Source organism: Pogona vitticeps, chromosome 5, assembly GCF_051106095.1.
Source record: "Pogona vitticeps strain Pit_001003342236 chromosome 5, PviZW2.1, whole genome shotgun sequence".
NCBI classification, from domain to species: Eukaryota; Metazoa; Chordata; class Lepidosauria; order Squamata; family Agamidae; genus Pogona; species Pogona vitticeps.
Window position 1 is genome coordinate 31,568,671 of NC_135787.1, and position 26,965 is coordinate 31,595,635.

Genomic DNA, 26,965 nt, shown 5'->3' on the forward strand with positions numbered 1-26,965 from the left:
TTAGACCCTTGTTAAAAAGTTATTTTTGCACAGATTTCATCACAAACTTTTTTTAATTAAAAAGAAGCACCTTAGACTGAAAATTAATGTCCATGTTGGTCATATTACGCCTGAAGCCATTATGCAGTGTAGAGTCTCCTATAAGTCATTACCATTGTCCTGATCCTATGCATATTCAGTTTGAGCTACAGAACACATTCTCATCTATGCCACTTCATCAAGAGGAAAAGGCCAAATGCAAGAGCATTTAGATATTATGCTTATTACTGCATCTGGTTCCCAAATTAGGTATCTAGAAGTTGTAAGGGACTGTGGGGCTAACATTAAAGCCAGGAAATTGTTTTAAAATCAATTTAGATCTGTACCTGTGATATATAGCATTATAATTTCGGCTGTCCCAATAAATTGTTTTGGCTACTTTTAATCTTTTTATTTATTTAAACTTTATTTTGATTTTCAAATTATGAATGTAATGCTTTTTTAAAAGTGTTTGGATGAATTGTGTTTCTCAAAAATAAAAACAGGTTGTGATGCCAAAATATTGTAAGCCGTGAGTAGATCCTGTTGATTTCAGTGGAACTTGTTTCTTAAGCCATCTTTCATCTCTGTTTACATAAAAAGGACAGCTATTTAGAAGAGGTTTAGGTGATGGTTTTTGGTAGTGTTCTGGTCTTTATGGATGGAAGTTTAAACTGTGTAATGTAATTACAATGATTTTATAACAATTTGGATGCAAGCCATGTCCTGCTTAGAGTCAGCTTCAAAATCTGTTGATAGTAATGGTTCTAAGATGCATGCTTAATGCGTTGCTGTTGTTGTACTGAGTGTTTTCTCATGCCCCAGATGCATTGGGCAATTACAAATATTTGGCTGCATTGTAGGCATACACCTGGAACTGTGATGTTGTCTTTGTTTTATAGTCTGTGTTGTAATCTCTATTAAAGATTTGTTAGTCAGCCATAAGGAATATGGTTACTAACCTTTCCTTTTTTCAATCATACATCTTTCCTTTTTTTTTCTGGAATGAAGATTGTTTCCAAGTGGTCTGTTTCAACAGATTCATGGTGTATAAAGTGAAGGAAAGAGTACTCTTAAGTCAGGAAAGAAAAAACAAATCACAGTTTTCAGATGAGACAAGCCTGGTGAGCAAGTGCTGTGCAAGGGAATACTGTGAATAAGTGCTCATCTTATGTTACCAACCATCTCCTGTACAGCTTGTCGGCTTTCCTTTGGCTGTTGGTTTCAATCTTGGACTCCAAAAAAAGAAATTGGGCATCTCTGTTGAAGCAATTTAAGTAATTTTGAAAATAGGTGAGCCCTATAGGTGCTCTGGAGTTATGTGTGTACTTAGATACCATTAACTTTTTTGTAGGTTAAAATAAGTGTAGTAATAGGCAACATCAAGTTTTAATAGCAAGACAGAACTGCATTATTATGCACAGTCATAATTCCAACAGTTCCCTTTGGCTTCAGCCTGTGACTGAACTGATGTCATCAGACATCTGCCTTTGAAATTAAGTACAGTGGTGCCTCGCTTAGTGATGTTAATCCATTCCAGGGAAAATGTTGCTAAGCGATTTAATCGCTAAGCGATTTTAAAAAGCCCATAGAAACGCATTAAAACATGTTTAATGCATTCCTATGGGCTTAAAAACTGATCTTATGTGAAGATCCTCCATAGGGGCGGCCACTTTTGGTGCCTCTAACGCGAGGCAAAACAGCGGGTGGCCATTTTGTTTTTCCAGCAGCCATTTTGGAACCACCGATCAGCTGTGCAAAAAGGGTTGCTTTGCCATGATCGCTTCCCCGCGATCATCGCAAAGCGATTTTTCCCCATGGGGCGATCGCTCTGGCGATGGCCAAAACCCCATCGCTAAGCGACTTCATCGCTCAACGGAGCGATCGCTAAGCGAGGCACCACTGTATCATCTACTCTGTTATAGGTGACAGATTGTGTTGTGCTCAGGGAGCTGGTGAGCATTTGTGAACAAAACACATTCTACAGTATTAGAAGCTTGAAGAATCCTTGTCATCCACCATGTACTCCATGCTCCTATTTATCACATCTGTGTCAACAAATGCCAGAGTTGCCTCTGGGATGCCACTTGCTGAGTTCTACAATTGACCTTCACTACATTTGACTTCAAAATTACCCCCTAGCAGTATCTAGAATAATGTATTACTTTGGGGAATAACGAGAGTATAAATACTATAATTTATACTCTTTTTAAAAGCCTAGTATATATGTCATGTGCATCCAGAAGAACAAGTTATGGGCCCTTGCACCTGCAGCCAAGAAGAAGGGCAATTAAAAACACTAGACATGGGAATATAAATATTTTATATACTTAATTGTCCTGTTTTGTTTGTTCTTTAATGCTAAGCAAACACATAGAGGACAAATTGATTGGTGGATGAGCTGTGCTTTTATTGTGTTAAAATTAGAATGGGTCTGATAAATTACCTTTTCCTCACATACGTATCTTAGGCCCCATTTACACAACTTTTTACACCACCATTTAATTCTTGTCATTAGCTAGTATCCGGTTGCTTAAACATGAAACTGAAGGGCAGTTATGTAATTATTTCCCCCCACTATGGAAGGTGTCTGTCACACATGACTAATGGCGCTATGGATCTTTCAGCTAGTGCAAGAAAGTGCAGGCAATGTGGACCCTGCTTACATGACTGCCTTTCCATTCCATTTTGGGTTATAGGATAGTGGCCACTGTTTCTTTAGTGATCTTCATGCATAAATATTAGCTCTCTTTAGGCATTACAGATTTGTCCAAACTAAACACGTGAGGCAGGAGAGCATTCTGGCCCCCATGCCAGCATCTACATGTAACGGATGAGTTTCTGAAGAGGAGATAATTTTTTATCTGTACAGTTTCTCAATGCAGTTTTAAAATGTAGAAAATGTGGGTTTAAAATCACACAAAGAGCCTCCATGGATAAGTGTGGATCTCTTCATGAACATCCCCTCTTCCTGTACATGGTGAGAGGAAAGTATGGAGGAGGGGAAAGTAGTACAGTACTCCCCATAAGTAGTATTTTATTAATGAATATCTAAAAGGCACAAAGATAATTATTGCTAAAAGCATTTAGGGAGTGATCAAGATAATAAATGAGGTTCAGCTTATATGCTTGTTCTTTTCCTGTAAGATTCTGTTACAGGTTTGTCAGTAATAAGAATGGGTTTTAGAAGTGGATGTTATTTTTCCATGTTCAATTAACACCTAAAAATGGCCACGTTGACTTCCGCAGCATGAGTGCTGATGTCATCTGGACAGGCCTCTGGCAATATCCTTTTGTGCCGTTTTAAGCCCAATTAGTAATAGTTGCAGTGGTATATAATGTATATGTGGGATCTGGGGAACTGCAAATTGTTTTGTACGAGAATTTGGAGATCCACAGTTTGACAATCCTTATTTGTATGTAAATGTCCATGATTCAGTTTGGGCAGTGAACATACAGGACATTTGAGGCAGGTTTTTGTGCCAAAGAACGATGGTTTATTTACTCCTGTAGTTACCTTACTTGGATTTAGGCTTAGGCCCAAGTCATTAGTTGGCCTTCTTTAGATCAAGGATTGGGAATGTATTTTTTTGGACTACAACTCCCTTCAGTCTTAGTCAGTAAAACTAGCGATGATGGGAGCTGCAACAACATCTAGAAGGCCTCATATTTCCTGTCTCTGCTTTAGGAAGTTCCCAATTAGAACACTACTGAGATGTACCTTTTGAGACTAGAAGTGGAGAAGAAGCTCTGAGGATATGTTATGCCCTGTGTCTGATTTGATTAGGCATGCTAAGGAGTACATTGGGAGAATTGTGTTTTGATCAATTTGCACAAAAGTGAAAAAGCAATGAGGTGGTGCTTTCTCCTTCAGAATGACACGGCAGTAAAATCCCTGTTTTTTCCTGTGATACTTTCATCATTTTTAAATATCTTTTGACTTGTTCCTATAAAATTAACCAATCCTGGCAAAGAAGGAATCCATTTTTCTCTCTGTCCTTTACTGTTGAGTCAGAGATAAAAGAAGTCAAAGCAAGTCACAACGGCATCTGTCTGTTTCTTTCAAAAAAAAAATCACCAAGAGTTAGTCATATGGCTTACATTTGAGATTTTTAACCACAATTTGTTTCTCATCCTCATATATACACAAACCCATTGACTTCAGATTGAGTGGAATGGAAAGATGCAATTTATCAGTTTGAAAAGGATGGTGGTGGTCTTGGTTATGTGTGTGATTCCCCCCCAAACTCTTCCCCCTACCCCCATAGTAAATGAAGGACTTGTGAAAGGAGAAGAGTTTCCTAATTAAACAACTGTGGAATTATGTAAAGAAGACATATGGTTCTAGTAATATTGAGCAGGAGACATGTTGCAATACAGAGAGCCTAAAATTGATATTGGTAACTTAATTCATTCTAAGCATTTTTAACCCAAAGTGATAACCTGTACATAGTCATAATATGCACAAATCTTTCTTCTCTGGAGCCTTATGTTTTTGCAGTTTGTTTCTTACTTTAAAACGTGATAGTTTTCTCATATAAATATTCAATTATTCATGTATGTATGTATGTATGTATGTATGTATGTATGTATGTATGTATGTATGTATGTATGTATGTATGTATGTATGTATGTATGTATGTATGTATGTATGTATGTATGTATGTATGTATGTATATGTTCACCTACTTGTGGAATTAAGGTAACTGGTATTATTATACTGTTGTAATATATTACTTTCTGTTCCTTTGCTCCTCTGCCTTTATCCCTGCTCTCCACACCCCACTCCTTTAGAATACCAGGGAAGGCAAGGATTCTGCATTTGTAGGAAAATTTCAGGTGGAATGAAGTGGTTATAAAAGCATCTATCAACATAGCAAGAGCTTGCCAAACCAAGTATTTGGGTTGGAAGTCATACCTTCCCAACTGCTTAAAAACAGGAAGTGCCTTTGTTAAGTGATGGAGAGTTTTCTTTTGCTAAGAAAAAAAAAGGGGGGGGAGAAAAGTCTTTTTAAAAAATCTTGCCCAGTTATGAGTTCTGGGTCTTGGATGACATTTTTAGTGCGTGATCAGAGACACACAAAAACACATGGCACAGAGATGCATTTTGTGTCTTTATGTCTTTTTACCCTATTGTTATTAAAATCTGAGCCCTTTATATATGAGCAGTCCCTGTTAGAAGCCAGCCTGGGCACATCTTATCCCTGGTGATTTCTGAAAAGCACTCGGAATCTGTCAGAAACAGCCTGCAGGATTGCAACGGCTCCTAGGTGATTAATTGCCAGAAGAATCTCATTCCAGGTTTCATTACATATAATTGTTATCTTTTCTTAGAGGGGTTCTTTTAACCTCTCCTCCTACGGTCAGAAGTTTTAAATTAAAATATAACATTCCTGAGGTTTAGCACTTCTTTGCTAGGACACCAGAAAACACATATATATTTACACTTATTTTTTTAATATGGCATGTTGTTTATTATCTGCTGATAGATTCCCTCCAACCTATCTGGTTAATTCTGCCTGTACTGAAAATCATGAGGTTAGGGACAGAGTTGTGTCTGGCCAGCAACTGCAGTTAAAACCAGGAGGTATCTTGGTTTTCCCTTTGGTTTAGTACTTACTGTTGAACATAACCAGGTAAGTTACCTGTTCTGTAAGAGATATTTAGTGAACCAAGGTGAATGGGAATCATTGATAAGTGCAAATGGAAAGAGTGTACAATGGTGGTTGCCCAGAGTGCCTATATTTCATAAACCTGAATGTTTAAAGCACAGCATTGTAACAAGATTTTCCCTCCAAAACTAATATGCACATGGGTGGGTGGGAGAGAACACAGTCACTTCATACTGTGGCCAACGAAGTGACAGGTCTATAGAAGAGCGGATTTCCAGTGTCTCATGTTTCTGTCTGTCGACAATAAAACCTTTCCCTCTTGGGCAATAGGGTTCATCAAGAGAACATAACTGTTCTCAATAAATTTCATTAAAATGGATTTCTTCCTTTTTTTTGCTCAGTTCCTGTTTATCCTGGTCTAAACTTCTTAAACCTAGTCACAAGGTGGATTGAAGTCAAATTTCATTTTGAAGACATTATTTTTCAAAAGGGAAACCTGTTGTGCAATCTACTTAGAAATAAGATCCATAAGACTCACTCCTAGGAATATGGGTATGAGATTGCAGCCTTGCTAATATTTCTTTTTAAATTGGCAACAAATTCAATTTAGAGTGTCCATTTCTGGAAAAAAAATTGCTTATTAATTGGCTGTTACAGTATTTTGCTTTCCTACGTGTAAGTGGGAAGAATCTGAGAAAGAAGAGGAGCTTGTTTCTAATCTCCCAAGGGCTATGTCCAGTAAGATGAGTCTTTGAAACACAACAGTGGCACCATAGACAGAAGAGGTTAAAAGAACAAAACACAGGAGAACATGACATTTAAAAATAATATAATCACATCTTGGAAATTGTCCAATTCTTGCTTAAATCCAGTCTGAAAAGACTTGGGCAAAAGAAAGTGGTTCCATAGCTGTTGTATGACCATACGTTATGCCTAGACTACTACAGTATTTCAATTTAGTGTACATGTAGTACTATTGAGAAGGTGCTATTTGGTGATCTTAAAAGTGGTGATGTAAAATGGGGAAATGGATAAGATACCTGGCTTTCTAAAATGAGGAAATGCATAGGGTACCTGGCTTGGAATACTCAGGAAGGAAAGAGTTATTCCTCCGTGTGTCTCATGTACCTTGTTTTAATCTTAATGTAAGGCACTGGATAAAATGAAAACAAAGATGACATAGTGAAACTAAGCAGTCCTTGGTATTACGAAACTATCTGGATAGCTTCACAGTATAAAATGATAAAATACATTCCATGATGATAAAGAATAGGTTTTCGTACTGGTGAATTAGAAGGAATTCTCAGAGATGGTTTAGAATACTGAAAGTTCTTAGTTCAAGTTGCTACTGGGCTAAGAGAACAATTGAGAGAGTTTTTTTAAAAATGTAAGAAACACTGTGCCCAGAAAAGCTGCTTAAAACATTTTGGTATTCTTGGAAAAAACATATTCCAGGTGTATGCTTAAGAACATGTATGTTTTACTTACTTCATGTATTTACCAAAAGGTTCTTGTGATAAACCTCCTTGGCACATAAAGTGTGATGTTCCTATAATATGTATGTGAAATGCTTAAATATGCCAGTGCTTATTTAATAGTTTAGTTATATAGTTGCCCATATTGCTTATGGAATAGATGCAATGCTTGTTAATTAACTTTGTGTAGCAGTTATTGAAATTTAAGTGGGTGTAAACAGATATGGAAGCAATGCTGAACATTGTTATGTGGCCAGTATTTAATTTCAGAGAATGTTAAATTTCTAACACAACTGAAAAAGTAAAAACAAAAAGGAAATTGATGCCTTTTGGCACAGTGGTTAAATTACTGTACTGCAGCCCACACACTGCTCACAACCTGGGTTCAATCCCAGGTAGCTGGCTCGAGGTTCACTCAGCCTTCAATTCTTCCAAGGTTGGTGAATTGAGTACCAAAATTCTGGGGCAGGCAGTGTGTAGCCTGCTTAATTAAACACCTCGGAGAGTGTTTTAAGCTATGGAGTGGTATATAAGCAGCACACTTCTTTTGCTTGCATCAATAGCATTTAGATATGTTAATTAGGTAAAAATGAGTCTGAACCTAAATCAGCTCTGCCAACATGCAGATTCATGTTTCAGTAAAGTTGCAGTTCAGTGGCAGTTTACTGGAGGAGAACAGACAATGCAGTGAACAGATGCTGCTGGGATTTTTTAGTTACTTTTGAGTCATCCCAAAACTGACTCAAGAAGGAAGCATTAACATGAAATTTAAAAATGATAGTTCAGCCACAATGTGTTTCCTCCTAGGTAACTTTACTGGAGAGCAGCAGCAGCAGCATATGATTTAATGACCAAAATCTGTTGCTTAGCATAGTACAGTAGACCCTTGACTTACAGACGGCTTGACTTACAGACTTTTTGAGTTACAGACTTCTCTGGTCACAAAATTTAGGTTTGACTTGCAGACTGAGATTTGACTTACAGACCAGAAAAAAACCAAAATGGAACAAAAACGGCCTGTTACGGGATTGATCGGTTTTCAATGCACTGTAGGTCAATGGAGACTTGACCTACAGACTTTTTGACTTGAGAACCGCCTTCCAATACGGATTAAGTTCTCAAGTCAAGACTCCACTGTTATATCACACTAGAGTATGCCCACTGAATTAATAGAGATTTAGTGAATCAACTCTGTTAAGTTCCATTAGAGTTGCATGGGAGTGCAGGTATGTTAATGATCAGCATAGCAAATCAACATTGTACAAGGCAAATCTAAAAATAGGGGCAGCCCAAACAAAAATTCATACAACTTGTGAAACCTTCGATCAGCGCCACATTTGGCACCGATGTGGCAGACAGTCTGCTCTTGCTCTGTGGCAAATTTGACACAATTTGGGCAAAGGGTTTTTGAGCTTCTGTTTTTTAAACATAAAGAAGTAGAATCAAGTGACCATAAATGTCCCCAGACTTAAAACAGATCAAATAAATTTGAAAGACCAATCTTGCTCATCTTGAAAGAGAATTGTTGGACTCTCAGACTTTTTTTTTAATTTGGAAAGAATTTGTGCTGAAATATTGATCTTCAAAAAAGTCCTTTCAGAAGGGAAACACAGTGACTACTATTTACCAGCAAGAGAGTTCCAAAGTAAATGCATTGTTGCAGCTTTCTGTGGGGAGAAGGCTGTAGGTAGGGCAATGAAAGTTAACGAAGTCAAAAGACAGTTTTTCTTTAAAGAAGCAAACAAAAAGAGAGAAAGTGCTTGCTTTAAAGGGAGTAATGGAGTGGCAGTCATCCATAAAAGGACATTTTGTCATGTATCTCAGGGAATTAGCATACAGTTTTGTTCAGCATATTCAAAGTATTTCAGCATTACATAAGCACAGAGCAGTTTTGTTTGTCCCAACCCTGATTGCTTTCAGTAAACATTCTCTCAGGATTTTTGAGACCAGCTTTCTGACAGAAGTCTTCAAAGGGGAAATTAGCTCCAGGTCTATGGCAGTCTGGACTTTTGATGCTGTCAGTCAGGACCCAATTAGCTGACTTTCAGAAGGAGAAATTTTAAACTCCTTTCTGGCCAAACAGGCATTAGTGTTTATAAAGGGATCCTGTGTCTGGTTGTAAACATCCTCAACTATTCAACCTGTCTTGTCACTATACAGTTGTTTTGTAATTAAGAAAAAAAAAAACCTCCAAAGATGTTATGTGCCATCAAATCCTTTCTGATGTGTGATGATTATATGAGTTAAAGATCTCCAAAATGTCATATCATTAACCACTATGCTCAGATCTTGCAAACCAACAGCATCTCATATTAGGTTGTTTTCTCTTCCTGTTCCCCCCATCCCCAGCAATATTATTTTTTCAGTAATTTCTGCTCAGGTATTGCAAACTAACAGCTGTAGCTTCCTTTACTGAGATAATCTGTCTCATGTTAGCTCTTGCTACTGCTCCCTTTTTCCTCAGCAATATTGTATTTTATGGTCACCTCTGTATTTTCATTATACAGTATGTGCATGGTAGGACAGCTGCAGTTTACTCATTTTTGTTCTGTTGAGAGTTCAGGCTTAACGTGATTGAGCACCCACTTTTCTGCCTTTCTGGCTGTCTGCGATATCTGTACGGTTCTCCTCCAACATCAACTTTCAAATGAGTTGATTTTTGTCCCTGTCTTTCTTCAGTGTCTTTCTTTCACGTAATATAGATGCTTTTGATCTTAGTTTCCAGTGACAATCTTTTCTAACTCCCTGCTCTCCCCTTAGTTTTTCTTTAATTTCAAGAGGCAAGAGAACATTTTTTGGAAAACATGGCCTCAGCATGTTTGTAGAGCTTTTGGTCCATTATAGCTTTTCTTCCTCAGGTTGCCGACCTCAAGGAAAGGATTTAGAAATTGGAAGATAGCTTTCTAGTCTGCATTCTAAGGAGTGGGCATGGCAACATTACCTGAGAGCTTGAAGCTTGTATATTGTATGTGTTACACTTACTCACAGCTTTGCTTCGTCATTTCAAAAACAGTCCATCAAAATATTTTGGCATAGAGGGGCTAGAACCACTTCCTAGCTGTTCTTGCTTCTCCCAGCGCCCATAGTACAGATTGTGTGCTCATCTTCCGAGATCTCTAGCACTGGGTAATTCTACACATGGGAAGCTTGTATTGGAATTTGTGTGCTGTGTATGTATATTTAAACTTCAAATTTAAAAAGCCAGGAAATTCAGCTCTTTGAAAAACCTCTGGTTTATGGATGTGGGATATTGTGCTTCTGTATCCATAATTTAAAATGCCAGGAAATGGCTTGATATTGCTGCACAATATCGTCCTTGGGTTGTCAGCAGGAAAAAGGATGCCAAGCTTTGCATAGCAAAGAGCAGTATGAATATTGACAAAAACAATGGCAGCAGTTGAGATGGTCTACAACAGTGGTTCCCAACCTTTTTTCACTTGCATAACTCTTGGCAGCCCATTTCCATAAATTGTACCCTTCATGTTAGCAAAATGTTTGTAATTAATATAGTTGCTGTGATTTCGAATTTATATGTCGTAACTTTAAATAAATAATCCAAAAATGGGATTAAAAAGTAACGGAATAATACAATGAATAGGCAGTGCATATATATTTATTCAGAACTCAAAAGATACAATAAATTCAAGTAAATACATCACACAAGACTCAGAAGAACTCACTCTCTGAACACTGCTTGCAGGATCGACTCAGGTGCCTGCCTACACAACAGCACTCCAATGTTTGCGGTGGAGAGTAAAATCTGAGCCTCTGAGGGGCATGCCACAGAGCATACACACTGTGGTGGCATGTTCACAACACATTGTTCAAGAAGGAACTCTCCACCATTTGACATAATAAGGGAATGGATTTTTTCTTGAGGTTTAATATCAAAGAAACCCTGCTTTGCAAGTCATCCTCACATTCAATTAATTTCACAACATTTGTATCTTGCCTTACACTGTTGATGCATTGCTTTTTCTGCCATTATTCAGTTTTTTTCTTGTACCCGTAAATGTCCTAGTTGTAACCAGGTTGGGATTCATTGGTCTACAACAGGGGTCCCCAGGCTGCAGACCGGTCCCAGTCCATGATCTTAGAAGGACTGGGCTGCCGGAACAGCAACATGGGGGGTAGGAGTGGGGGAGAGGGATCCCCCTTGCTGGCCCCTCATCCTGCAGACTCACCGGTGTCCGCAGTCATCCCCGGGCTCTGTGGGCGAAAGAGCAGGAGCATGAAAAAGACAAGGGGAAAGGGGTACCCCGGCTGGGACAGCTGCGTTGGGTCAGGAGAGGCACTGCCGGCAGCGGCCGCCCAGAGGCTGAGGAGGCAGCGGCGACAGCATGCAGGCGAGGGCTGCCATTGAGAACTTCTGCCAGGCGGCTTCATGGCTCATAGCTTCCCTCAGGAAGGACAGAGGGTGGGTAGGTCTGCTGAAGTGACGGTGCTGAGGAAGAGGTGCCTTGTCTCAATGGGGAAGCAGAGGGGTGGGGGGAGCTCAAGGCTCGGCCCCCTCCCAGGCGAAGACGATGAAGCGGCTCAGCACTGAAGCAAAATAACGTCAAGACCCAGCAACATTCCCTCCTCCAGAAAAAAATAAATAAGCTGCCACAGCCTCTGCCCACTTGTGACCTGCTGGAGGGGAGAGCATACGTGTGTACTTGGAGTGAACTAGACAGAAATTCAGGAGTCGGAATCAAAAAGAAAGCTTGTGAGGGGTGGGGAAGACTTCCCCCCCCCCCAAGGCTGGCTGTGTGATAAAGCCGACAGGGTGCGTGATTTGGGGATATTTACAGTAGTTGCACTTTGTGGCATGCTTCTCTCCTTACCTTATTTATCCGTGTAGACCATTGCATTCTATAATTACCAGTTGCTTTGGCATGGAGTTCAATATTGGAGGCTACATTTCTGAAGTGGGGTGCCTATCATGGGGAATCTTGGCAAAGAAGTCTCCCCCTTCTGCTGCTGCTAGATCAGCTGTGCCTGTGGCATTCGAATCTAATAGGACCCTGTGCTCCTATTTGGTTCTAAGCTGCTGCTATTCTCCAAAAACCTACTGCATAACAAGTACCTCCCCCCAGTCCTTGGGAGAATGGTCTTCAACTAAACCGGTCTCTGGTGTCAGAAAGGTTGGAGACCATTGGTCTACAAGATAATCTCTTCTGTTCACTACTATTGAAACTTGTCAAAAACATCCCTAATAATTGCTTTGTATTTGAGTGAGATGTGGTTAACTGATGAAAAAAATTATTCTGGGATTTTCCCTTGGATGATGTCAATTTGTGAATGGTAGGGAGCAGGAACATGTAAGTTTCTTGCTTGCTTTTTGCTAAAAAGAGCTATATATATTTTTATGTCTTAATTTGTCCACATTGATCCCATTTAATTGCCCGCTTTTAGACTCATTTCAAATAAATATCCTTTCCTTCTGAGTTGTCAAATCTTGTTGGAACGTCAAACCATCTGTTTCTTTTCTATTTTTATTAGTACTTTTGGGTAATAGCCATATGAAATGTTTCTGTCTTGTTGACTATGCCTTGCTAAGTACTGCCACTTGATACTGCAGATTCTTCATGAACACCTGCTGTCAAATGCATCAAGTCTTTTCTTGTCAGCTTGCACAATGCTTCAGGTCTTGAGCAAGACTGACATGTTATGCAGCCTGATTCCTTTAAATAATTTTATCTTCTTCTTCATGATCTCTGTGAATGCACACTAACGGGTTTAATCTGCGCTTGCACAGAGGTCTCTGGATTATTCTAGAGCTTTATGATATGTTCGCCAAGGACCGCCCTCCCCAGTACACGTGATCCACAATTACTTCAGTTCCTTTTTGCCACTGCTGAGGTCTCTCCTCTGGTTGAGCTCCATTCATCATTGCTTCTTTAATCGGAGGGAAATTGGAAAAGATTTTTTGAGTGGTTCTTTCCAGCTTCTATACAATCAAAGAAAAATTGTAAGAGACTTTTCGAGCAATATTTCTCTTAAACCCCCCCCCCATTTTTCCCTCCCCACCATTTATGGTCCCTCTTCCCCCATTTAAAAGGTGCAACTCATGCTCCAACAAAGTTCCCCTCACAGATTGTCACAATCTGTTTTTTTGCCTGGGGAATCTCACCAGCCTTCTATTTGTCAGTTCTGCAAGAACTTCACTAAACAAGCCCTTAAACTCAGACAACAGCATCTCAGGTCATTCCTCTGGGAACGTTCCCTGCTACCAGCTCAGACTATGGAACCGTCCCAAACATCTGAGGCCCCTAAAGAATCTCCGGGTGCAACTACCACTTCTCTGACAGTTATGTCAGTTTCCAAGACCAAATCGAAATCAAAGTCTAAATCTTCCAGTTCAGCAGAGTCCACCCCTGTACCGAACCCCCCTTCGGTATTGGAAGACTCCAAATCAAAAAAACCAAAGCAGTCTTCCACCAATTCTCATCAATCCAGACACAAGCCAATACCCAGCTTGATACCACTACAGGACCAGCCTATGTTCTGACTTGATTTTACAGAAGAAACCCTTCTTCCATCTTCTGTGCTCACTTCGGCTGAAGTTACCATCCTTCCTCGATCTGCACAGTTGAGCCCCAAATCCGTTGGTTGCTCCATGTTCTATTTGCAATTCCTAGTCGGTGTATCCCGTACCTGACATATCACCTCCATTCAAGCAGTTAAGAAAGACCCATCATGCACCAGACACGTGGCATTCTGATGCCAAGCCTGTATGCCCCATCCTGAACTTCTCCAAGAACAACCCACGGTACCAAAACGGTCCCGGACTTCTGCTCTAACAGTACCACGTGCTGCAGAACCCTCTGCTCCTTCTCAGCCTCCAGCTTCCTCGGTACAGGTGACCACATATGCTGGACCGCCGCCTCTACTTCCTGGTACCATTCAATCTCACCATAAGAAACATTTGAAACATCAATCTGTTTCTGTACCGGCCCAACACGCTCCTTCTAAATCTCAGCCTGCTCTTCTAGAACTCCCATCCCACGGTAGAGCCTGTCTCACTTCTCCAACTGGGATGAATAAAGCACTGCACTTGAGACCATCCGCTGCTAAAAGAGTTAGTATATATTACAGAAAGTCAGCTGTGAGGGGAAGGGCAATGTATTTCTGAAGTTTTCTCTGCCAAATACTTCCATTTTGCAGAGCCTGAAGGGATGCAGAGGAATCATGGATATTCCTCATCCCTTTCTTTGGACCTGAAAGCTGTTGCTTGTCACAAATGGGGAAGGTACCAAATTTGGAAGAGCAGGCTAAGCCCTTGACTTTGAACCTCCTGAGCAATGGCCTGAGTTATGGATAGACATATTGTAGTTGTGGTGAGCAACTCATCAACCTCACCTGCCATGTCAGATTGTGGCTGCAGTGGCCGTTGCAGCTGGCAGAACAAGTAGCAAGTTGAGTCATCCTTCGCTGCTTGGTTCATATGACAGAGCGCAGATCTTGGAAAAGTTCCTTTTCTGGATTATGCCACCTATACTGGTTGGAGGATTTTTATATTGTGTGTTAGAAGAAGAGTATGTCAGTTAAGTTGAAAATGAGACTACAGTTCCTGCAGCTACACACACATGTCTTTAGCTAGTTTGTTAAAAGGCTGTTGGAGCCAGGAATCGGCAGTGCTGTCAGTCTTGATTTCAAAGCTCATCCCACTTCATGTAGTATTATATTACAATTCTAAGTCTATTCCATTCTCGTACTATATTTCCATTCCCCCCCCCAGTTTTCATGAACATTTTGCATATTTTAAGGAAACAATTGTTATATGCCAGCTTAAAATGTATGTTTGTGCCAGCTTAAAATGTATGTTTGTGTAGTCTTTCAAATATTTTCAAACAAAACAAAAATATAGCAAAGATAACAATGTTGACCATTAAACAACCCTCAAAAGGTATATTAGAGCAATAATACTGGTCCATCTCTGGACACAATACAGGTTGCTGGTTTTGACTTATAAAGTCCTGAGTGACTTGAATCCCGGCTATTTGAAATACCAGATTTTCTTATACAGTATGAACCTCCCTGGGTCTCATGATTTTCAGTGGAGGGCTATCAATTGGACCTACTACCTCACACAAGCCCCTGTTGTAGACACAAGAGGGTCTTTTTAGTGACTGTAAACATCCTCCTAAGACAGGGGTCTGGGAACTTTTTTACCTTTTACCCCACAAAAAATTTATATACGCCGACATTACCCCCTTGATTCAAAAGGAAGGAAATCATACACAGGCTGTGTATTGAACTAGTAGGATGCACCAAATTTGATAAAGATGTGCACTATTTTTGCTGGAACACATTGCACTCCAGCCATGGTGTGGTATAGGGAGTACTAAGGTGTCCAACGTGCTTAGCAATTAGCAATAAATTTTTGCTAGCTCGCAGAGGTGGCTGCCAGAGTGGTTCTAGCAATGACATGCTTGCTAGAGACAGGCAACGCGGAATTGGGGTGGGCTTTCCCTACCACTTTAATCATTCTATGTGTGGTGTGCAAAGAGGAACAAACCAGGCTAAAGGTCATGTCACCCACCCTGGTGCCACAGCCCAATATCAAAGGACCAGTGTGTTTTTTTATCATCATCAATGGAAAACTCAGCAGTGGCCAGAGGATTGGAAAAGATCAGTTTACATGCCAATCCCAAAGAAGGGAAGTGCCAAAGAATGCTCCAACTACCATACAATTGCACTCATTTCACACACTAGCAAGGTTATGCTCAAAATCCTACAAGGCAGGCTTCAGCAGTACGTTGACCAAGAACTCCCAGAAGTACAAGCTGGATTTCGAAGGGGCAGAGGAACTAGAGACCAAATTGCTAACATGTGCTGATTATGGATAAAGCCAGAGAGTTCCAGAAAAACATTACTTCTGCTTCATTGACTACGCAAAAGCCTTTCACTGTGTGGACCACAGCAAACTATGGCAAGTCCTTAAAGAAATGGGAGTACCTGACCACCTTATCTATCTCCTAAGAAACCTATACGTGGGACAGGAAGCAACAGTTAGAACTGGATATGGAACAACTGATTAGTTCAAAATTGGGAAAGGAGTACAACAAGGCTGTATATTGTCCCCCTGCTTATTTAATTTAAATGCAGGATACATCATGTGAAAGGCCGGACTAGAGGAAGCCCAAGCTGCAATTAAGATTGCCAGCCTGCTCATTACCCCCAGGATTTTCACTTTTACCCCATTTGGGGTAATTTACCCCAGTTTCCCAACCTATGTCCTAAGGGAAACCAGGCTGGCCATCTCCCTTTTATTCTTCTGTCAGAAAGTGAAGACCTTTCTATTTCTTTTAGCAACTGCTTAGCTGCCAATGAAGGAGCTTTAATGAGGGTTGGTGACCTGTTAACTTCTTCTGGTTTGCTTTTAAATTGTTTTACTTCTTTCCAATGCAGTGGCTGTTTTAATATGATCATATATTTAATTAATTATTAATATTGTAATGTATTGTATTTTATTCTATAAGCGATCTTGAAATTTTTTACTGGGAGAATCATGGGGCATAACTTGGGTGAATATATATATATATAATCCTCCTATCAAGCAAGATGGTGCAAAAAATAAAAAGGAAGGGGAAAGTTCATGTAGTCTGCATGGTGTCTTAAGATTTAGTTGAGGAGGAAGGCTGTGAAAGCAATCAAATGGGATCCATTAGTTGATAAGAGGTTAGGTTTTTCTTAGGTATAGCTTTGGATTTTTCCAGAAAGCCTTCAGTGCTGCATTCTCCAAGGAAACTGGTCCATCTGCAGCAAATACTACTCTCACCTTATCCTTATCTTCTTCTGTGAAACCCATCCTGCCAGGCATTAAAGTAAGCAACGAAGACACATGGATGCAACTCATATTAGGATTTCTCCTACAGTGCATTGAGACATACATGCTTCATAAGGCATTACAGGACCAGGACGAAGGAGGCATCTTTGCTGGTCCCAAGCACTCTGTTTTCTCCCACATAGAATTGGAATTTAAATCTTTATGGCATGGTATAGATACAGAATGGAAAGTTGTAAGCAAGCTCAATTTGTGATATTGTACTCCATCATTCCTGATCATGCAGCCTTAACTTCTAATTTCCTGGCTTCGTGTATGTGAACTAATAGGAGATAACCTTAATTCAGTGATACTCAGTGTGATATAGTGCACTGGTTCTTAACCTTGGGTTACTCAGGAGTTTTGGACTGCAACTCCCAAAAGCCTTCACCACCAACTGTGCTGGCTGGGGTTTCTGGGAGTTGCAGTTCAAAAACATCCGAGTAACAAAGGTTAAGAACCACTGATGTAGTGGATAGAGTGACTAACCAGGTCTTGGGAGGTCTGGGTTCAAATCCTTCTATTAAGAATACCTAAGTTTCTTTCGGAGAATCTGTGAACAAATGAAGAATTGGATCCAAAGGACCATGTGGTAGTCTCCCTGTGCATGGGGGAGGTTTGATTATCTCATGACTAGCGAAATAACTGTAGCTTTCAGTGGTGCCAAGTAAGGTGGCTCTGAAAACCAAACAAATCTAATGTGCATACCATAGAGTTGTGAAGATGTCACATTTTAAACTTGGTACTTTTTGCATCCTCTGTGAATGGGCTGCAGCCTTTCTGTAAGCACATAGAACTGTTGCTTTGAAAAAAAGACAGGTGCTTGCCACGCATCTATAAGGGGACATTGGGTGAGGACCAAAATTCTAGAGCAATTATTTGGTATAAATGTGACTTCACTGAACAGTGAACTAAGAAATTATATCTCCTAGCTGCTTGAAATTTTAAGCAACACTGATAACCATGGGGTGGGCACACCGTACTTGCTGTATAGTTTTCCTTAGCTAAGAATACGTGTGCTTTTCTTTTAAAAATAACAGGACATCTCTTAGCGTGCAAGATACCTTTTTTTTTCCACCACTAAGTAGTCACAATGGTCTTTTTAAAGAAACTCTAGGAAGGGTGTTAACTGGATCAATGCTATGCAGGAAGGAAAGCTTCTTCCTACTATTTTTCAGTATGACTTTCACTGACATGATCGGGCTGGGAAAATTCTTATTGGCTGAGAGCCCAGGACAACCGTGCAATATCTCTAGTCAAGTAAAACTCAAACTGCACTGCCCAGGGGGGAACTATAAAAAACAATTTGGGATATGCACTTTACCTTAAACACATCCAGCTGAACTGCATGTAACATTTTGAATTTGTACATGAGTTGTTTTGTTAACAAGATGACAATATTTAGCTGCAAATTAAAAGATTTTCTCCCTTTGATCATGTTATATAAATTTAAAAAGCTTGCTTTTTCCTCTAGTGCACCAAACACAGTCTGTGACTTTTTCATAAAGCTAAACATTTTTCCTGAGGAAGAGGCATCGTGTGGCAAAAGTAGCTTTTTGTAGTGTGTCCAAAACAATGGCAGCTACTGCGTTGCATTGAGTTAACACTAATGCAGGGAAGAGCTATGGTATAGATCAGGCTTGTCCAACCTGCGGCCCGAGGGCCTCATGCGGCCCGAGGGCCTCATGCGGCCCAGGTCAGCTCATAATGCGGCCCAGTGCAATTTTTTATTTTTAAAGAAATTCCAAAGTTTCAAGTTACACTGCCGGCACTTGCGGCCGGAATGTGGCTGGGGCACGTCACAACAGGGGGGGGGGGAGAGGGAAGGAGCAGGAGGGGAGGGGACAGGGGGGCTGCGTGACTGCATCGCACCATCCCCGTCAATAGGTTGGACCCCCTCCCGGCCCCATAAAACCGCTGGAGTCGAAGCTGGCAGCCTCTGCTGTCTGAGATCGAGCTGCCGGTAAGCGTGCTTGGAGCGGGGCTGTGGAGGACGGCTAGGGCTGCCCCCCATGCGGCCCAAACCAAATTTTCATCTTCTAATGTGGCCCAGGGAAGGTGAAAGGTTGGACACCCCTGGTATAGATCTTCCCTCTGAGGATATTTGGGAAGGAGTAGCACTATAGCAGCTCCTGTGTTGATCTCTCTTTTTAATTTGGGGAAGATAGCGTGATGGTAAGAAGAACAGAGCTTGAAAAAGTTACTACTTAGACTACAGTTTAACCAGCATGCTATGGTGGTAGGGGATTCAAGAAGTCCTACTTCGCAAAAGTAATATTTCCAAACTCTGAAGAAGAATCACTGGCACGGTGGAGGGAAACATTGTGCCGTGTGCATTTCTGACTAACAGGAGCCAGTGATCTTATAACTGCAGAGCTGGAAGGGATGCTATGGCTCATCAAGTCCAGCCCTTGTTAAAGAGGCCAGTGGGGAATCAAAGTCACAACCTCCAGCTCCACAGCCAGGTGCCTAAACCACTGGGCACTCCAGCACTTGTATATTTAGTAGAGGTGGTGAAACACAGTGTGGATTTGTCTCATAAGGAATGTGGGGAAATATGCCATGGGCAGCCATTTGCAGGAGCAATACTGTGTTGACAGTAGGCTGTTTCTGCCCCCTACCTTTCTATATTCTTACTCACTGGAATACTGCAGAGATTTGATTCCAGTGTATGTGGAATCAGTAAGTTGTGGCACTCAATTGTAGTTTATTAATAAGGTGCCAGTCACGTGACATGCATGCAAGAAAGTAAGCTAATGGCACATTGTAAGTAGATGCAATTTTCATTACTCCACAGTAATATCCTAAGAAGATTCTGGCCATGTTTTCTGATAGAATGTCAGAAAATGAACATCAAACGGAAATGGAAATTCCAGATACTCATTTTGCTTCAGTAATAGTGATTTTCTGTAATTAAAGACTTCCTCCCATCCTGCAGCTCCCACAGCTTCTGCACATTGAAAGGGGATTACATGGGAGCCATGGGACAGAAGTAGGAAATATTTACTTTCCAAAATCACCCCCTTACTGATGGCATCATCATCTCTTTGTGGGGATAGTTGAACAAAAAGCATTCAGCCACTTTACTTACGTATTTTGTGATTAAGGCATTAATTCTTCAATGATTCAGAGAAAAAACAGTTCGCATTTTACTTTCTCTCTCAAGTTTCTCATGATCCAGCTAAAGATGTTTTTTTAATGGCTTTACCACAGGCTTTGATGCGACCTGGTCGAATTGACAGAATCATATATGTACCACTCCCTGATGCAGCCACTCGCAGAGCAATCTTTAAAATTCAATTTTCCACCATGCCCGTCTCAGAAGACGTCCATTTGGATGAACTTGTTGAACGAACACAAAAGTATTCAGGAGCAGAGGTAAAAAAATTACTTGGAATGTGACATTGTTGTACTGTTAGTGATTGATATCCATATAAGATTTTATTGTAACATTGTGTGTTAAGCAGAGTGGTCGTCATAAATTTGGAGTTGCAAGTAATAACCATGACAGTTCCTCATAGACAGACAGCCCCTAAAAGGAAAGTCCAGGCAACAAATGAGGTGTGAGTCTTTTGTAAAATGAGGTACAAGTCTTCTGTAAAGTTAATGGCTCTTAATTCCTCTTTCAAAGTCAAACTATTCTCAAATATTGTGTATTACAATATGAGAGAGCTTTCAAAAATATTTTATTATGGGGAAATCCATTTCTCTCCCACCTACATTCAGGCTTTCTTGGACTACTATTGGGAAACGGGACCCTGGCTGACGGGCTGGATGATGTCATAATCGCTACTACACTGCAAGTCCAGGACTTTTGACCATACAAGCCTTGGCACCACTACACCACTGGTGTCAAGGCTCCAATCTCAATACACACTCACCTAGGAATAGATCTTACTGAGTTAATTGGGGCTTGCCCGTGAATGAATATGTATTGTACGGTGACTGATATTTTTTGTGAATTAAAGAAAAGATAGCTTAGTCAGTTAATCAGATCTGAACCTTGATTCTCACATCCAAATCAGAAGGCTGCTTCAAAGATAAATAAAAATCTGTGTGGAAAATATTACCATGTAGTAATGGATGTGAAACTTTTGTGTAATGTGCAGTATTTTGAAATTGTGTGTGCATGCAGTATTTTGCACTGAAGGATCATTGCGTGTGATAATTTTCACACAGATTTCAAATTAATTTCTCCACTGATGGGTACATAACAATTCTGATAAACTCTTCCTGTTGAGTATGCAAGACTCTCACCACTTCTCCTTTTAAGCCTGGAGATGTATAAGGAGACAGGTATCTAATTGTTTTGTGTTCTCCCAGAGGCATCTGTTGGGGCCATTATGAGATACAGGAAGCTGGACTAGATGGGCCCTTGGCCTGACCCAGCAGGACTCTGCTCGTGTTCTTATAATCAGTAAGATATTAAAATCACAAAAAGGAAAGGACCTTAAAATCAAATGTGATAAAAGAACAGGGCTTTCAGAGTGAGTTCTGTAACTGAAAAGGTTTTGTCCCATGTACTAATAAACCAGACCTCATTTAAAAATTGTGACAATTTTCTGGAATGTAAGTAACAATCTAAATAGTATTACAATTCCCCTGTCCCCACTAAAAAGCTGAGATTGCAATGAAAGCTTAGATTTTCTTCTAAGGGTTCACTTACCTGCATTTTTATTGCCATTGTCCTCATTTTTCTAACTAAAAGCAGGGCCCATGTGTGTCTTCCTTCTTCTTCTTTGTTTATGGAGGGCTTATGCAGTATGTTGATCCATGCAAACTACAGATTCTCATTCAGGCCCATGCTTGTCTCTCATCTGTCTGAAAGCAAACTCTACATTACATTATCATTTTTTTATTCAGTTTCCAGAGTTGTCAGGGGAAGGTGCCTGTACTGATGCCGGCAAAGGCAGAGCTTGTAGAAGTTACTTTTTTGGACTGGCGCTCTCAGAATTCCTCTGCTGATATTGTCTATGCAGGTCATGCTGGTTGAAGGGTTGTAGTCCAAGAAAGTATGTTTTCTAAGCTTTGGTCAAAGCAACAACAAATGCATGCAGCAGATTCAGGAGAATCTTCAGGTTTGCAAAAGTGCAAAAAAGGGGGGTATCGATTTAGTATGACAGTCCGAAGCAATTTTGAGTGTCCTCTGTAGCTAGAGTGGCCTGGCTCCCTGATCAGTCATGTAACAGTAGTGGTGGTTGGCTGACTAGGTGCAGAGAATGCTGGGAGTTGTAGTCCCCCTGTCCAGTCTCTGTGGAGGTCATCTTCCAAAGAAGAGCACCATAACAGGAAGGGGGGGGGGAGTAAGATGAGATGAAATCATCATTGGAAGTAGTTAACCTGAAAGCCCTATTCTAGGGAAGTGAAATCTCAAGGTCTGCAGAATTGGGTTCATGGGCTACAATTCCCAGAATGCCGCCTGAGGAATTCTTGGAGAATTCTGGGAATTGCAAAAACATGAAATTGCACAACCCTAGTAATAATTCCTTCCAGCAAAACAGTCCAGACTGTCTCTTCCTCTTTTACTGAAAGAAGAATTAAATAAAATTATGAACAAATGGAAAAAAAAGGAAAGGATAACTCTCTTTCCGGTGTTTAATTATTTACTGTAGGAATCTATTTTATTTAAATTCCTCACTTTTTAAGCAGACCACTAAAAGAGCAGTTGAAATGAAATAATTGGTTTTGTGTGAGAGAACAGAAGTTTCAAGTTTACCTTCAGTCTTCACAATTTCTGGAGCATTGATTGAGTCCCCAGACTACAGCTCCCAGAAATCCTGGCTAGCACAGCTAGTGGTGAAGGCTCCTGAGAGTTTAAGTCCAGGAACATCGGGTGACTCAAGGTTGGGAATCACTGTTCCACAGATTCTTCTAACTGGGTTTAAAAGAGGTTTTGGGTCATCATGGTATGTTTGATCATTCCTAGCCTAATTAGAAGGATTGAGATCCAGAAGGCCCGTGTAAGTATTCTAATGAGTACTTCAACTGATTTCCTTTTTAAAATGCAGCTGTATCAGAAGCCACTATGGGTGGTATGAAGAGCTGTGATGGGGAACGTGTTCTTTATAACCAGAACATTTTTTTAAAGGCTTGTATGGCCTGTTGGTTTCAAGCATGATATCTAAAGTTCCTATTTCTTTAAGGTCTTTAAGCATCACCTGACTAATGGTTGTTGTGGGTTTTTCAGGCTCTTGGTTGCTGTGGGTTTCTCAGGCTCTTTGGCCGTGTTCTGAAGGTGGTTCTTCCTAACGTTTTGCCAGTCACCTGACTACTTTTTCTTTAGTCGTTGAAATGATGTTTCTTTATTTCTTAGAAGATGATCCTTTTTTTCACTACATTAAACAAAATAGAAAAATGAGGAGTTGTTCTAGGAAACGCTGGTTTACATTTTAAGGTACCACTTACTTTCTTCCTTCAATTCCAGTAATTTTTGGCCTCAAATGATACGGGAAGTGTCTCAATAAAACTGACACTGTTGTTTGTCTTTGAAAAAGCTCAGTACATGTTTTCTTAATTTGCTTTCCTGAGTTGTAATTACAATTTCACACGAAGCCCTCAAGAACTCTTTTGCAACTAAAAAATGAAACTTTGTGGATCCTTGACAGATGTCAAGTTGCTAATTCTGTCAATAGGAAACTCTCTTATCCAGAAAGCATAATATGATTATAATTATAATTACCATGCATTATCTGCAATAAGAGAGTGACTGTAGGTGAAACATGTCTTGGCATAACAGAGTCTAGATTCCTTGTTTTTATAAGCACGTATGTTGATCTCTTTGCTAGATTTGACTTCATCATTTTTCTTTGCAATCTAAAAGAAAAATTGTTTTTTTTTCAGACCTAAATCCTTTACCACCAAACTCAGGAGGAATGGTATGGGACAGATAATAACATTTGTATTCAATCCATTAGTATTAAAAACATGCCCCCCAAACAGGGGCAAGTCATGATTATTTTTCATCTATTCTTTCTAGGTTTGAAGCAAAGGCCTTCTTAAATCTAGAAGGCAATCATAGAGACAGATCAAATAACATGTAAAAGATTCTGATCTCAGATCTGAGAATAATAAAAATTTAGATATTCTTATTTCTAGTATATTACCAATATCTATTTGAGGTGCCCATGTTTATGGAAATTAAGATGTGAGAGAGTTTTAACTTTATGGCAGACAGTTTATGGTGTGAGAGCCAATGCTGGCATCATGTTATACGGTATATCAAATAACCATGCTTACCAAAGGAACATTAAACATAAGAAGAAACCATAAATCTATCACTTGTATACCTAGAGGACTCAATGTTATCTTCCTTGCTGGGCAATAACTCACAAGAGCGACACAGAGAATTCAAAATAAAATGCTAACAAACTTCCAATCATGCTGCATCAAATGCCTGTTTGATGTGACAAAAGCGTCTTAAAAGCACCACAGAGTCTTCAGCTGGCTTACATCTGAGTCTTGGATGCATCTAATTAGAAGTCATATAGATGACATGGCTGATAACAATAAATTATTTTTATTACTTGAAAAGGATTCTGCACAAATGATCAGAATAAATAATTTTTAGGATAAAGAGATAATGATCTGTTATTTGCAAGTACTGGAAATTTAATTTTGGGAGCTGTAACTCCCCTGACATATACATTCTGCAGTATTCCTATTATCCATGGTTAGAGAAATCAACATGAAAAGCTGTCCTCAACTTCTATACAGCTATGTTTACGTAAAGGTTCCCCTTGACATTTAGTCCAGTCGCATCCAACTCTAGGGCGCAGTGCTCATCTCCGTCTCCAAGCCGTAGAGCCAGCGTTTGTCTGTAGACAGTTTCCGTGGTTACGTGGCCAGCATGACTGGATACAGAACGCCATTACCTTCCCATCGTGGTGGTACGTATTTATCTACTCGCATTTACATGCTTTCAAACTGCTACGTTGGCAGGAGCTGGGACAAGCGATGGGAGCTCACTCCATTGCGTGGATTCAATCTTACGACTGCTGGTCTTCTGACCTTGCAGCACGGAGGCTTCTGCAGTTTAACCCGCAGCGCCACCACATAGCCACAGCTATGTTTAGTGTCTGACAAAATACTAAATACAGTGAATGCATACATATTCCAAGCACTGGTATCATTCAGCATTGTGAATGACCATAAGTGCTTGTTTGTAATGAGGACCCATAACCACATGCTTCACAAACACACATATAAACACATATATACAGCTTCTGGTCCCATATAGGTATTTTCTCCTTTGTCTGCTTTTCAGGAAGTATGGGAATTATGTAACATGATGGTGCAGAACTAGACTTCACATTGGTAGACATTCACATATATAGCCTTGTATACAATCATTGCCAGCTAGTAAGGGTCTTACTTCCTTGTCCTTTTCTTTTCTATATATTTCATTAATTTCTTAAAATATGCACATCAATCTTCACAGTCAAAAACTCTTGGTAAACAAGTGATAGCAGTAATAGTTACTTTTCATAGGAGTAGATGGCAAGAAATTCAGGACTTTTTGTTTTCTTCATGAACTTGGAACACTTAGATTTTAGCTGTATCACCCAAAACTCTCCAGGCAACATGGCCAAAAGATCCCAAAAGTAACTTCTGATATACATGTCCCTTGCTCTAGTCTTCACCAAGTTCTTTAGTATTGTATTAAATTATGTCATCCACAGCATGAAAAGCAGTGGTGAGATCTTTTGTTGTTGTTTAGTCGTTAAGTCGTGTCCGACTCTTTGTGACCCCACGGACCAGATCACACCAGGCCCTCCTGTCTTCCACTGCCTCCTGGAGTTGGGTAAAATTCATGTTGGTAGCTTCGATGACACTGTCCAACCATCTCATCCTCTGTCATCCCCTTCTCTTTCCTTCACACTTTCCCAACATCAAGGTCTTTCCCAGGGAGTCTTCTCTTCTCATGAGATGGCCAAAGTATTGGAGTCTCAGCTTCAGGATGTGTCCTTCCAGTGAGCACTCAGGGTTGATTTCCTTCAAAATGGATTGGTTTGTTCTCTTTGCAGTGCACAGCACTCTCAAGAGTCTCCTCCAGCACCACAATTCAAAAGCATCAGTTCTTCACCAGTCAACCTTCTTTATGACCCAGCTCTCACTTCCATATATCACTACTGGAAAAACCATAGCTTTGACTATGCGGACCTTTGTCGGCAAGGTGATGTCTCTGCTTTTTAAGATGCTGTCGAGGTTTGTCATCACTTTCCTTTCAAGAAGCAAGTGTATTTTAATTTTGTGGCCGCTGTTCCCATCTGCAGTGATCATGGAGCCCAAGAAAGTAAAATCTGTCACTGCCTCCATATCTTCCCCTTCTATTTGCCAGGAGGTGGCGGGACCAGTGGTCATGATCTTTCACCCTCATTACGAGGTTCCTTAATTCCTCCTCACTTTCTGCCATCAGAGTGGTATCATCTGCATATCTGTGGTTATTGATATTTCTTCTGGCAATCTTATTTCCATCTTGGGATTCAACCAGTCCAGCCTTTGGCATGATGTATTCTGTGTATAAGTTAAATAAGCCGGGGGACAATATACAGCCTTGTTGTACTTCCTCAATTTTGAACCAATCAGTTGTTCCATATCCAGTTCTAACTGTTGCTTCCTGTCCCATATATAGATTTCTCAGGAGATAGATAAGTAGTCAGGCACTCCCATTTCTTTAAGTACTTGCCATAGTTTGTTGTGGTCCACACAGTCGAAGGTTTTTGCATAGTCAATGAAGCAGAAATAGATGTTTTTCTGGAACTTTCTGGCTTTCTCCATAATCCAGTGCATGTTAGCAATTTCGTCTCTAGTTCCTCTGCCCCTTCGAAATCCAGCTTGTACTTCTGGGAGTTCTCGGACCACATACTGCTGAAGCCTACCTTGTAGGATTTTGAGCATAACCTTGCTAGCGTGTGAAATGAGTGCAATTGTACGGTAGTTGGAATATTCTTTGGCACTGCCTTTCTTTGGGATTGGGATGTAGACTGATTTTTTCCAATCCTCTGTCCACTGCTGAGTTTTCCATGTTTGCTGGCATATTGAATGTAGCA

The 26,965-nt window shown here is 40.3% G+C and overlaps 1 protein-coding gene across 2 annotated transcripts in view; it reads left to right on the plus strand.

The window, feature by feature from the left end:
* The window catches only part of AFG2A (AAA ATPase AFG2A), a 208,645-nt gene that overhangs the window by 146,289 nt on the left and 35,391 nt on the right, over positions 1–26,965 (plus strand). For both annotated transcript variants that reach the window (XM_073001670.2, XM_073001671.2), the window contains exon 15: positions 20,130–20,294. In XM_073001670.2, the coding sequence (XP_072857771.2) occupies positions 20,130–20,294 (165 nt within the window). The remainder of the gene's footprint in view (positions 1–20,129; positions 20,295–26,965) is intronic.